General features: G+C 41.7%; 1 protein-coding gene across 2 annotated transcripts in view; it reads right to left on the minus strand.

The window, feature by feature from the left end:
• ctnnd2a (catenin (cadherin-associated protein), delta 2a) overlaps positions 1–14747 on the minus strand; it is a 282204-nt gene that overhangs the window by 87424 nt on the left and 180033 nt on the right. The window contains exon 15 of one of the 2 annotated variants that reach the window (XM_069512837.1): positions 7352–7715. In XM_069512837.1, the coding sequence (XP_069368938.1) occupies positions 7352–7715 (364 nt within the window). The remainder of the gene's footprint in view (positions 1–7351; positions 7716–14747) is intronic. The other variant, XM_020087845.2, reaches the window with a different exon arrangement.

The raw sequence follows: 14747 nt of genomic DNA on the forward strand, positions 1-14747 counted from the left end.
GGGAACGTTAGTGGCAGTAATTATCGTAAAAAACAATAATGAAATGATTGGATCAAAAAGGACATGACAGGTTCATTACTGACTGCACACATCATCACAGCTTGCCAACACGCACACACACACAAACACACACACACACACACACACACACACGATTAAAGAATTGGTGGCCAATACATTAGCAAGATTTATGTGTGGATAGTTGTGTAACTGCATCTCAATCCTTGTGTACCTAATCAGATTTCTAAATGTATTAAAGATTCTGCAAATGTATATTCAGAAAAAGCACCAAGCCTTTTCAGCAATTAACATCTATGTACACATTTAAAGATGCATCCACACGTTTGTTTGTTCAGACATGTACAAATCTCCATACACTTTCAAAAGTCATCACACATTTACAGATTTTTAACACACAGCGGCTGAACACACACACAGAGATTCTGAATAAACATCTGCAGATTCATGTCAGATTAGTTTACACATTTACAAATGATTACTGATTATGGACAGACAGATTGAGAAGCAGTGACACGACTCTACACACACACACACACACAATAATATTGCTTTTATATTGGCGCCACCATTCTACATCTGAAACAGTGAACACAGCAACAATGTCCATGCTTTAAATTTGGATTCCTTTATCTGCTTTGCAGCCAAATATCATGTAGTTGTTACCCTCAGCCTCTTTTCCCCTTGAATCTAAATGCTTGAATGTTAAGTGGGTGTAAGTGCGTCTGTATACGACAACAAAAGAACCACCCGGGTCACATGTACTTTTATCTCTCAGGCCCTGGATTGAGGGTGAAGCTCATCATAGAGAAGGCAGATGAACGTTTTTATCATCCCAAGGTCACACACACACACACACACACACACGTGCTCAAACAGATAGGCTACCTCAGAAAAGGAAAATAACTACAATGGGCAATTTACCCAGAACAGACAGGGATGATGGCCAGGATGCGCATGCACGTGCACACACACACACACACACACACACGCTGACAAGCACGCATGCACGCGAGCACACACAGCTGTGCCCCAGGGCCAAGGCTCTGGCAATGCATCATTACCCTCCCTTGGAGGTGATTCCATATCCCAGCATGCATTTCTCATGCGGAGAGGAAATTACCCCTGGGCCGTGCTGAGAGCCAATAGAGTGTGTCCTCTCTCCTCTATCTCTCTTCCCTCCTTTTCTCTTTTTTTAAATCCCTGGCTCACCCCATGACTGTGCCTATCACACCCTTAGTGTCCTCCGTCTCCGGCTCCGTCTCCCTGAGTCACCCAGTCACTAACATATCCATTTATCTTCCTTATCATCTTTCTCTCATTGCCAATTCTTTTTTTTTCATTTCTATTCTTCTTGCTTTTTTCCTCCTACGTCTGAAGTAGAGCCCTGATGAATAACAAAGGACAAAATAAGGTACTAACTTTTCCCTCTCAGTCCCGCCCCCAAGTCTGTGTTATTTAGCAGATATTATATATATATATATATATATATATATATATCAGATGTATATGCTATACATGTATTTATTTCAGAAATCTTCACATGTAGATCAGGTGGTTCACCCTGTAGCAAAAGTTACAGCAGTAATGAGCTCCAACTCTTAGCTCTCTCCAAGGTGCTGAAACTCAGAACCCATGCGCAGCTTTGTGTCTCTGTCCATGGTGCTGAAACTCTCAAACCAAACCAGCCTCTGTGTCTCCATAAACCATGAGTGAAACACACACTGCACTTGCACAGACAGTGGTCACCAAAAAAAGGAACACAAGCACTCTTTCACACACATGCACATAAATAAACATAGGCAGTACTGACCTTCTGTCAGTAACACACAGACACACACACACACACACACACACACACACACACACACACACACACACACACACACACACACACACACAGGATTCCATGTCATTGTTCCGTCCACTGTGTGACACGTAGGAGTCATTGCCTCAGCCTTATGCTATCACATACAATAAATGTCAAACACAAAAATAAGTGCAAATACACACACATACAGCCCCCCCCCACCCACCCAACACACACACTGAAATACACAGACCCACACATACACACAACCATGCACAGTCACAGCTGACCATTACAGTTTCCATAAATAGAGCGATGTGTTCGGCCTGTGAGCCAACAAACGCTGACAATAAATAGCGAGTGTTGACAATGACACGTCATATCGGATCACGTCATATGAAGCTACTACATCTATTTCATGTCAGCAGCTGTTTTGTCTTAAGAGAGCAAAGGACGGAAGTGGGGGGGATTCTTTTACATACCAACACAATATGTGATTTCCATCTATTTTTGCAGAGAAGTGGCTTTAAACCAGCGATTGCAAATTACGGTTCACTGGTAAAAGAATCAGCTAAATGCAAAATGTTAAGTGGAACAAATTCATTTAAACATCAAACAACTCTACAGCTGCTATTGTTGCATTAACAAATGTTGGAGTGGTGAACAAATTGTCAACATGGGGAGTTTGATTTATCTTACCCCCGAGCTAAGTGCTGTGTCTCCGTTTAAGGCTGAATGATGAGATAAGACAAGCACACTCTTCTGCAGTCTGGTTTTTTGATCACAATATTACACCCCGTCTTCTTTCTTCTTCACGTCAATCCTCATCTCTACCGCACTGTGAATTCTCCCCCTCCACTGGAACTCCACTTGTATGATGTTTTCTGCCCTCGACAAGCTTTGTAACAATAACCATTGGCCCGCATCTCCTTGGTCCCCAAATCCCATCCTCCCCGAGCAAATGTTCATCACTCTCTCTCTGAGTCCGTACTCACAAACCTGCACTGTGTCTACCATCACTCCTCCCTTTCTTTCTTTTTCTTTCTTTTTTTCTCCTCTGTCTTCAGTCCCCAAAGGGACATCTTCCTTATTCCCTTCAAAAACTTCTCTGTGCACTTTCTACCCCTGTACCTAAAATCCTCCGTTACTTTTTTTCATTTCCTCCATCATTGTTCTTCTTTTCTTACGAGGCCTTTCTTTATTAGTTCTGTAGCTGCACTCGCGACACTTTGCTCTACATCTTGCTCCCTATAGAGGATTGCAAGTGTCAAAGAAACCTTAATAAAGCATTTGTTAAATACTGTCAATAAATAAAGGTATTTGTGATTAATCTAAATAGTTAGGCTAGATGACAATATTTTAAGGGATGATAAAAAAAGACATTTACAAACCCATCAATAGGTAGTTGAAGTTAAAAAGGGATTTATAAAAACAACATAAAATGGTCTGAAGGAACATAATTTAAAAATGAATTAACATTAATGACTTCATAAATACATAATGGAATGCAATTTATGAAAATGCAGATTAAAAGAAATAAAAGAAAATGGATTCATAAATTTAATGAAGACAACCGATTTGAATCCTCTTTTTAAAATGGCATTTATCTTATCATTTTTTATTTCTGCACTGGTTATCATTTACCTATTATCCATTAAATTTGCTCACTCATTTAGCCTCTTTTTTGAAGGGATGGAACAACCTCTGGTATATGGGGTGTGGTTTTCTCACCAATCAGTAAGAGAGTGTGTTATACTCAGTGGCTATTTTACATTGTTTTACCTCGTTTTACCAATGAGAACTGTAGGGGCTAAACACAGATGCTAAATGATATGAAAATACATAGCAGTGGTTATTGATTAAAATCTGTATTTATAATGCAATTTGTGAATTTCATTAATACATTTTGAAAATTATGCTCTTTATGTTGCATTTATGCTTTGTATAACCTGATAATAGATGATTAATATTCAATTTGTGGGATTTAGTCGATTTATACTGTATATTAAGTAACACATTTGTAAACATGTATCACTGACTATCTTAAATGTACAATTAGTTATTAATAAATTAAATGCTATAAGACTATTTCCTTGACACCATACTCCCCTATGTTAATATTCAGTTGAAGCACGACATTCAGTTGAGTGTTAATCCTTTTTCAAAGAGACAGCAGTCTTTTATCCCATCCCAACATTTACCTCCTTCCATCTTGATCTTCATCTACCACCCTCCATTTTTCCTCTTTCTTTCAAAACCCTCACCTCCATTTTCATGTATTCCCCACCTTCTTATCATCATGTGTCTCCTGTCTTCCCTCCCCCCTTTCCTCGGCTGTGTTCATCTTCCCTTTAACTTCATCTCCAGCAGACCCTCCTTCCACTCTTCCTCCATGCTATCTCATCTCCCTCTCTCTCTTTCTGCCCCTCTCTCTTCACTGCGATCCATTAGCGGTTATTGAGTTTTCTCTTTTGTGTCGCTGTCCTCACCTCTGCTCTATCGCGCTCACTCTTCTGCGACTGTAATGGCCCCTAACTGTGTAACCGGCTGACACGAACACACACACACACACATGCTCTTCAGCAATGTACACAAGTCATAGAATATACATAGAAATATAGTCTTCTCTCAAACACACACTGCATTCTCCCACAGACACACATTAACACAGACATAACCTCTGCCCCACGCTCAGTGTTCCTCGTCTCTAATAGCTGCTAACTCATTTAGCACTTCATGTTAGCTCAGCTAGATCCAATTACAGCATGAGAGAGAGTGTGAGTAGGAGGCTATTTGACCTCATGGCAGAGAGAATTGTAACACAAAGCTCAAATTCAACAATATCAGGAGGGATCATGCAAGGTTTTAAGAAATCAGCTCTAAGAGGTTTAATTTAATTTACTTTAAAAAAAGACGAAACTAAATTAGATTAAGTGTTTTCCTGAATCAAGGTTACGTTTGTGTATAAAATGGACAGAATAACAGAAAGCGACAGGAACATAAACCGGAATGGATTCCTGAACTATGCCTGTGACTACCAATTACAAAATTAGAGCAACAATTAACGCTAAGTATTTGTTTGTTCATAATATATTTCCTCAATAGTGGATGTGACCCTTTATGTACCTCAGCTTCAGGAGGCAACTGGCCCTCTGATTAAATTGATAGGCTGGTTACCATCACTAAGGAGGTTATGTTTTCACCTCTGTCTGTTGGTTTGTTACTTGCTTTGTTTCTGAGCAGGATGTGGAGGGATGTGGTATGGATCAGAGAAGACCCTGGTAAATATTGGGTTTGATCCATGTGTCCATTGCAAGTTTTGAAACATTTTCACAGAGAAAAATTCATGGATCCTGATAAATCAGGCACAACTAGGGAACTGATATCTTTGATTCTGTGCAATTTGGTGCAGCTACATTGAATTTAAGGAGGCTGCTGGGCCTTGGTGGAGCGATGCCCTCTACTGAGTGCCATTCTAGTTGCTCATTGTTTTAGTGCAAAGGTTATTCGTGATTTACTCAACACTTTATGTAACCGTTTCAAAATAAATGCGTCAGTGGACTTTTTGTCTTTACAGGGCTTTTACAGTCTAACAACAGCAACAATAGCTAAAGTTGAAGGGAACTGAAAGGGGGCAAATCAAAGTGGCTACACTTATACATCCAAAATGAAAGAAAAAGGACCAGAATTTAGATGAGTAATCCAGAACAATGAAGTGTTTAAAATTACATGACAGTATTGTTGAATATAGGAAATCAAAGGGGTAGAAATATACATGATGAAGTTTTCTCCAGGTTCTGCCCACAGTCCAAAGACTTGATGACTCTAGGTTTGAATGTGAGTGTGAACGGTTGTTTGTCTTTGTATGTCAGCCCTCTGATAGACTGATGACCTGTCCAGTGTGTACCCTGCCTCTAACACAATATCAGCTGGGATTAGCTCCAGCAACCACAAGACCCTCAAAGTGAAATCGATGATGGATGGAAGGTTTATAAAATTCATCTTACGTCCCTCCAAAAAATCAGAAAAGGTACTGTCAGCAAAAACATGACCAGTGATGTCAGTTCTCAGCATAATAACCAACACTGTGTGCATACTTACAGTGAAATGTATGGATGTCTGTTAATTGCAAGGTTCTCTTTTCAGATTTTGTGCACTTTGGCCACCTGTGGTTCGTAATGAATTGGGGCTCACCGCTGCCCTAAATTAAAAGTAAACAACACACTGAGTCGAAAGCAGTTTGACGCCAACAGTCTGAATTTTAAAGTAGTCCTTGATAACTTGGTAACTTCTAATTAAATAAGGTTTTATTGAACTCTGCATGGGGGCGTTAAACTCACAAAAGAGCTCACAAAATATTCAAACCGTGTACAAGATGGTCAGATTTCCTTAATCATGGCCTAAGAGACTGGGTTTTAATCTTTCTGCTGTCTTATATTAAGTGTAAAAGCGGGAGAAACAATTTGTTTCTCTGGTTACTGCAAATCAAGTGATTACCTATGTGTACTACTCAGAAAAAAGATACATGAGTTTCAAATAGAGACACTCTTGAGGACGATTATTCACGTATTTCTTTCTTTGCCATTGTTTTAATTATTTTCCTCCAGCCTCTTCTATTCTTTTATCTCGTCTTTCTCTCTTGCTCACTCTCTCCGTGTCCCTTTCTCCCGTGACTGACAGCTGCTGCTGGGACTTGATCTACAGAAGTCGCAGTCCCTCCCGCTCTGTAATTAAAGGAATTATACATCAAGAGTCCTGTGAAATATATATAAATAAAGAGGGAGAATGAGCTTTGCTTAATTGCAGAGACAAGAGGGTGGAAGTGATCACAGCCCAGTAGGAATCTTCTACACACAGCTTGACACTGAGGGAGGTGAAATAGAGCTTCTGAGCTAGTGGTGTGTCAGTGACACTGTCTTTCATTAGTTGTTTTTTTGTCTTTATGCATTTGTGTTACCTCTGCCTAGAACTAGTCCTGATGTTAATAAGGTGTAATGAACAACAGTAGCACTGTGTAAAAGAGAAACTTAAGCATGTCTAACTAAGCTTGGACATGCATGCCATGTGACCCCTGAACTATGAAGCATGATGATGTTGGATGATGGGTGACCAACTACAGACTGAGGTTTGCAAAATATACTATGTACAAAAAAATATGTTTAGTTGGAGATGTGTTTGAAACCAAAGGGCATACGTAAAGAAAGAGTAGAATTCCCCTGGATGGCTTTACTATGACCATGACAGAACATGCATGTGTGTATGGATGTCAGTGTGTATTTGTGTGTGTGATGTATTGAAGATTTCAGGGGGAAAAACTGTTCATATGAGTGGCAAGAACCTGTAAGTTAGGATGAATGTTATCCAATGCAACACCCTCAAAAACAAATCAATGTAACAAGTGTGTATTTGCACTCTTCGATAGGTAGTCATATATTTTCCTATCCTTCACCAGAATCCTTCACACCTAACACATACTCAAACAACCCACAACAACACACAGCCCCCAAACACCTTCCATCCTACCTTGGGTCTTTCTGAATAGAGTCGATGGAAGGTGAGCGCTGCAGGCTGCCTTCAGGCGGTAGGGCTGGTCCAGACTTGCTGTAGGGTGATTCCACCACCGAGGGGCAGTACTGCAGGGTGCGGTAGGGGTCGGCCACGTAGGGGTCCGAGCCGTACACGTCGCTGCCGCCGCTTGAGGTGTAGCCCGGCCCCACTGTGGCATAGTTGTTGGTCCCGCCTCGGCTGTAGTTTCCTGTCCCAGTGCTGTGACTGGCTGTGCGCTGCAAAGGGGCGGAGTCGACACCAGGGGAGGAGGGAGCTAGGATAGGAAAGTAGGGACAGAGGACATAACTTAGGACCTGGTCATGGACACGCTGGGAGAGGTCTGCAGGGCGGACAGTGGGATAAAGGAGAGGAGAGGAGACCCAAGGAAATGAGGAAAAGGCAGAAAGAAAGACAAACAGGTTGTTGGAAAAAGACGAGTGTGTCTCCATACGGATGGATAAATATTGGCCGCATGCCCAGGATTAACAACAAGGAACAATGTTCAAAAGAGGGAAAAGAGAGAAATATTGACAAATGTTGAGAAGATTTAAGTCTGAGATCATTTAAACGACTGCTGAGGAGAAAATATGAAAATACATAGAATTATGCACTGCGAACCACACTGGCATTTCCAAAGCACTGACAATACAAAACTATTCTTTAGCGTAATACATCGATAAACATCTTATTATTGTTGAAGGCTTGTGATTTTCTTTTCCATGACAAACCATAGAATAGACAAATAAAACAGTGCCTTTATTTATTATAAGTTCCTCACTTAGCTATAGTTTTTAAAAAAATGAAGTATAGTTGCCTCATATAAAAAAAAATCTCTTCCCCTTGAACACCACCTTCCACAACACTGACCATTTGTTAACAGTGTTAGCCCGTTATTCTCCTGCAATGAAACGTGGAGACTTTGCTTGTAACAGAGCTACAGGACCATTGCAGAAACCGTTTTTCCTTTTCCCGCCTGGTGAGCAACAAGGACAAAAAATACATAAAATATAAAATAGATAAATAACACACCAAGCTAGCTCTCTTTAGAGTGAGATGGAAATTGGATAGGGATTTGCTCAGGGGATGTGAGCGACCCTGCAGGGGCACAGAAGCTGTCGCCTCTCCGTTCCCGTCGCGTCGGGAGTGGCAGATCAGCGATATATCAAGGTGTTAATGTGAGTCTGGGAGCCTCGTTTCTCCTGCTATAAAAACACATAGACAGATGATGTGGCGGCTGAGGGTGGGGGTGGCGGGTGGTGAGGGGGGTTTCCATCCCATCCGTCATTACAGCCAAGTTACATGTACACGGAAACAGACATGTACACACATGCAAAAAAGAACAAAAAACACTGTAAATGTGTTCTTTAAACAAGCGTGTACTAAATCAAGAAGCCTCTCAATCGATATGTGGCCACGTGATTGACGAGGGCTTTAAAACATCCTCTTACAAAGGGAATTAGCCTTTAAAAACCACGTCTGGATGGGAACACGTGCACCAACTACAACACACACTCTGCTTACACTCTGGGCTTGGACGCAAGCACTCCCATGCAACTCGTACACAAGTACAAGAGGGGCCTCATATAAACGCACACATTTACACATTGTATCAGCCCCTGCACTGAACTAATGAAGGCTGTGTGAATAAGTGTGTGTGTCGAGTCCATCATCGTTATGTCGCCAACAAACTTTGCTCTTAAATGTCGTCTTGAGTGGTGGCATTTACTTGACCTTTACAACCCACTTTTCTCTTTCTTTTCACATGCATGCGTGCACACACACACACACACACACACACACACAGAGGTTTGCACAGCGACACGTTTAAGGACTTTGCATTGACTTCCATTGATTGTGGACAACCTTATCCCTAATCTTAAAACCCGTACAAGGAGTTTTTAATTGGTTATGAAATGGTCTTAATTTAATATTGCTGCCTCTTTATGACCTGCAACAGCAAATCAGACAATCAGGGAGAAAGTCAGTTCAATGATTTACGTTGCGAGAGGATACAGAAGGGGGGGGAGTGGGCCTGGCTAAAGGCTGGACTAAAGACTAACCCGACAGACCAGTGCCTACTGGTCTTGACAAGATGAGTGTTTATGCTGAAAAAGGTTCTCAAGCGGTAACAAAAACTCACATACACACACACCCAGATGTAATGGCAGATCAAAACAATTGTTCTAAAACAATTTCCAAACCTCCTGTTTTAGATTCTTTACACCAAGTCTGGTAAACACCATTATTTGACCCACCACAAGCACGAGGAACCTTCTGGATGATGTAACAAATTGGCATATTTTCATTTCAAAACTCTATAATCAGGTTAGCAAAAATCCCTTTTGCAGCCAGACAGTGAAAAATCCAAGATTTAGATTGTGCAATGCAATGCCCACGAGGCGAAGGGCTGTGTGAGCTCTTCCACTGATGCCCCAAATTTGACAAAGATCCAAAGAATCATAGGCAGAGAAAGAGAAGTGGAAGAGTGAGCGAGCTTGGGAAACAGAGAGAACCAGCTGAGGGATGAAGTATGGGGCTGCAGTTTAAAGAAGAGAAATACCAGAGGGGATAGGGAGGAAACAAGAGGCGACGGAGGAGAGACAGAAGAGCTGCATAGAAAGCCAAGCTTAAAGGGAAGGTAATGAAGCAGAGTTATTCTCATCAGAAGAGATCCCCAGTCTTTTTCTGTGCTCTTTAAACGGTGTCTGTGGCGTTTCTGCCTTTCTGAACGTCTCATTAGTGGCCGAGGCTTCGGGCTAGTAGTGCACGCCACCAGTATCGGTATCAGCACTCACAGAGAGAGACTCGACACCCAAGGATGACGAACCTCAGAGCTAAAGAGGTGGTGGGGGAGAAGTGAAAAGAGGAGAGAGGGAAGACACACACAGAAAATGGCCTGTCAAATTATTTTTATAGCCCGTGCTGTGACCACTGAATAGGGATGTCCTTGAGGAGAGGCTGGGGGAAGGAATCACAAACAGAGAGAGATGGTAGAGGAGGTACCCGAAAAAGTGTCCTGCCAAATTACTCTGTAAATCCATCCTTTTGTTTGCACAACAGTTTCTTTCTTCATCTTCTTCTCCTACGTTAAGTAAATGAAGAGCTGCTGAATTTATCATAGGCTCTGGCAATGGTGGACTCTGACTGTTGGCTTGACCGTCGGAGCAAATATAGCCTGAGGGAGAAAAAAAAATCAACTTGCATGCATGTATATGTGCAAGTAATTCTCTGTGTATTCTCTTTATTCTCTTTCTGTGTGTAGGTGTATTATCATATTCCTTTCCTGGAGATAAGTTTTGAGACTTTTGTTCAACTTTTAAAGTAGTTGTGTCAGTCAAGGCTTTGGTTAAAGATTGGTGTTAGTTTCAGGGTTTAAGTTAAGCATGGAATTGAAAGTTGAGATTTAGCTGAAGTGTCTCTCCTTGCAGTGCTGGGGGGGTGGGGCAAACGCATGCCGACCCCCCCTCACACATACCAATTAGCTTGCCCAGCTAAGTCTAGGTTGTCTCGCTATAAGCAACGACTCCAGCAACAGCACACACACTTGTGGACAGAAATCTGTATGAAGTAGAGGCTTCTCGTCTACAGTGTTTTGTTCTGTGCCATTTGAACAAATTATATGTGTGACAGACAGTTGAGGGGCAGGAGAGGATAGGAAACGTCTCACATCTACGATGTGTTGGGGTCTAGTTTCATCATAAATTAAAACTAAGCGCAGCTTTCCACTCAAGAGAGGTTGCTGGCGGCCGGAGGCTGCAAACCTTCGATTAGAGGGTGTTAACGTTTTCACATTAAAGGTGAGTTAGAGACGATCTAAATGGTTGTCACCATGTGAGGACTAAGGTCTAAGATGGTTTGAAACTCTGGTTGGCGTTATGAGCCATGTTCAACCCATAAATGTAGATATTGTTTTTTTTTATAAATTTGGTAAAAAATTAAATCATATCATTCACTTTACAGCTCAAAAAACATATTTAAGTGTGCAGTTTCTTATTAAGACGCATTATATTGTGTTACAGAATAACCTGGAAATGAAAGGCCCTCACAGGTATAGTGAAACAAACGAACACATGCACAGGTTTGTCATTCCCAGCATGAGACAAACTCCCAGCACTGTGTCATAAAGAATAGAACACATCATGAAACGTGTGTACAAGTGTGTGCACCACTAACACACCTCACACCTGGCACTCTGCCGTGTGAAATTGTGTTGTAGAGGAAATAAAAAAGGGGCGGGTGTGTCTTCGTGTTGCTCTGCTACGACGCAGAGTAAACAAATCGTGGCTGCGCTCCTGCTGGCGGATTAGTGACGGGAAGGGAAACTCTATTAGTCATTTGACACAGTGATACCCAGCAATTAGCCGGGCGAGGCCGAGGGGCCAGCTACTTTACAGCAGGGCTTACTTTTTTCTTTGCAGTGCTGAGAGGAGGCAGCCGCCGCTGAATGTATGAGATATGTAGGAAAACAGCATCCTCCCTTCCCATTCTTGCATCTCTGCCTCCATTTCTTTCAATCCCTCTCCGTCTATCTCTCACTTTACTCCATCACTCCCTCACCCTTCTCTTTGCCCTTTACTTCTTTCTGTCTCGATCAAGATGTGTCTCTCTCTACCCATGCCCCATCCATCTTTCTCTCTCAACCCATTCCTCTTGAAATCTTTGTCCTGCACTCCTCTCTCTCGCTGTCGTTCACTCCGTCGGTTTTTTTTTTGTGTCTGTCATCCTGTCTTCAACATCCATTCATTTCGTGGTTTTTCTCTCCCTTTCTTCTTCTAACACCACTTCAATCCCCCTCTCCCTCTATTGTGGTTGTAGTAGACTATGTGATCAGAGCTGAGGACATGTCCTTTCTCTCGACACGCTTCGGCGCGCAGCACGATTACACAAAACCCTTCAGTACAGTCTCTCAATCTCCCTGCAAATACACACACACACACTCGCACAGACGTGCACCAGGACACAAACATGCATATCTGCGAGTGATTGACATGGACTAAACATGCATTCCTGTAACACATCTTTTTCTAATGCTTTGAGGTCAACAGCATGCACACACAACCTTGCCGACAGCAACACACACACATACACAGTCTCTGCCTGGATGTGGAGAGGAGTAAGGATTAGTTTCTCCCCCTGTTTATCCCTGGGAGAGCCTTCTGGCCAGCACACAGCTCTTGATGTTCCTGAGCTGGAAGCTCTCGAGAACACGCTCAAACACACACACACACACACACACACACACACAGGTTTGTTTAGCTGTACTTCTTACGACTTTGCATTGACTTTCATTCCTTTTGGTCAGTCTAACTAAAACCTTGTCCACACACACACACACACACACACACACACACATACACACACACACACACACACTGACCACTCCATGTCCCTTAGACACAGTAGTAGCTCCAGGCCAGTGGCTGCTGCTCAATGTTCACTGTCTGCAGGACTAAAGTAAAAGTATCTGTATTTGTATCATGAAGAGACATAAAAACTCTATGGATTATTACATATCTCTGTGATTTATTATGGACAAAAATCTAATAATCTACAAAGTAATAGACAAAGTATATTAGACTTGTGGGAAACATGGTGGCTGTGACTGTGGCTTCACAAGAATTTAAATCTTTCTGCACACCCTTTGCTTTATCCTTGTTTTCACTGAGGTTTCCTCCAGGTCCTTTTTCATTCATGCAGGTGAGTTGGATGTGACAGTGTTTATCACCCTGCATGGTGCAATGTGAATTTCCTTTCCCCTGTGTTCTCTGCCGCTCCCCAACTGTACGCTGAAATAAACTCGGCAGAAAATAGATGGCTTTCATACTTGTGTTGATCATGACTTCACAGGTCATTTACGAAGAGATAATAAAAATGTTTACAGTGATAAACTGTGAATCAATGAATGAATAAATCAGATTTAAACAGTAGATGATAGCTGCTGTTTCCTTTTGATGAAGACAGTTGTTGTCAGACGCTGTTTTTTGTGCTGACATTAAATGTATCTGTGTGCTCTCCGAGGACAAAAACAAATCAATGTTTCCTCTCTGCAGTTATGAATTCATTATCGCTGATGAAACAGAGAATATGCTAATCATGTAATCTGAGACAGCGTGGGACATAACAAGGATATGTGAATGTGTGCGTGTTTCTGTGAAAGTCCATGTGCATATGTTTGTCACCTGTTCAGGTTGCCTTATTATTCTTTAATGTTCTATATTTATTTGCTATTTACTTTTTACTTTCTATATGGAATGTATGTATGAATGTATTTTTATGTACAGGACCCCAGGAAGACTAGAAGCACATTCATGTTTTTTAATGGGGATCCTTAAATAATGGGTATGAACAGTTTTTGTGGAAACTAATGTGTGTGTGTGTGTGTGTGTGTGTGTGTTTATGACTGCACACTTTTTGCTTATGCGCACAGTTTATGAGAGGATGGCGTCCAGTAACTGACACCACTTTAACATAAAACCTACATTTAAGCGCCATATGTTTCCGCAAGGGAGAGAAATTGTGCTGATCTGTAGAGTTAGTCAGATGCGTTGAGCTGGTAATTAAAGCTTTAAGAGGCATCAGCAGAAACTTACTGTAAATACTGTGCAAGTTAAGCCACATGGATTCAACTTTAGAACTGAGTTGTCCATTAAACTAGAGGGTGCCAGAGATCATTTCATGTCAAAGGTCAGTTTGTCTGTTTGAAACAGGGGCGTAGATTTTCTAAACTGGGGGCCAGAGAGGGGCCAATTATGTGACCAACATCCATAAAGAAATCCTGTTTTAGTAAGGTGCAGATTTAAGTTGTTCCCGTCACAAAGCAACACATCATTGGAACATATGAGAAAAACCTGGCTTGAATCAAAAAGGCATGCAGTGTTCTTTAGCTAATGCGAGAATTCAAATTTGAAGTGATGTAAACTACATTTTTGTGTTAATAATACTGCGTTCACAACACGAAGCGATGAGATGACGTATAAAGTCAATGCAAAGGTGTGAATAGATGCAAATTATTGTCATCCATTTCGCCTGACGTGAAAGGACTTGAAATTGTCAGTCATTGTCAAGTGTTGGGGAACGGTCACACATACATGAACATAGCAGTGGCAAACCTTTGCCATTTGCTTGGCTTTGCAAAGAGCTCAACTTGGAGAACTTTGACCCGCGATACTCGTCGGGTAGGTGTGACCGTGCTCTCATTTGTGTCGTTTACTCATTCGCTTCACCCGCTCAAGTTGAAATATTTGAACTTGAGTGAAAAATGCACCTGACACGATGCCGAGAAAACCAAACAGTGTTGCGAAAGAAACTCATGGAAGAAAGCTCCTGGCACTTTTTCAAGCGAGCAGAGCATCAAACCTGCCACCAGTCAACC

This window comes from Paralichthys olivaceus, chromosome 17 (assembly GCF_024713975.1).
Source record: "Paralichthys olivaceus isolate ysfri-2021 chromosome 17, ASM2471397v2, whole genome shotgun sequence".
NCBI lineage: Eukaryota > Metazoa > Chordata > Actinopteri > Pleuronectiformes > Paralichthyidae > Paralichthys > Paralichthys olivaceus.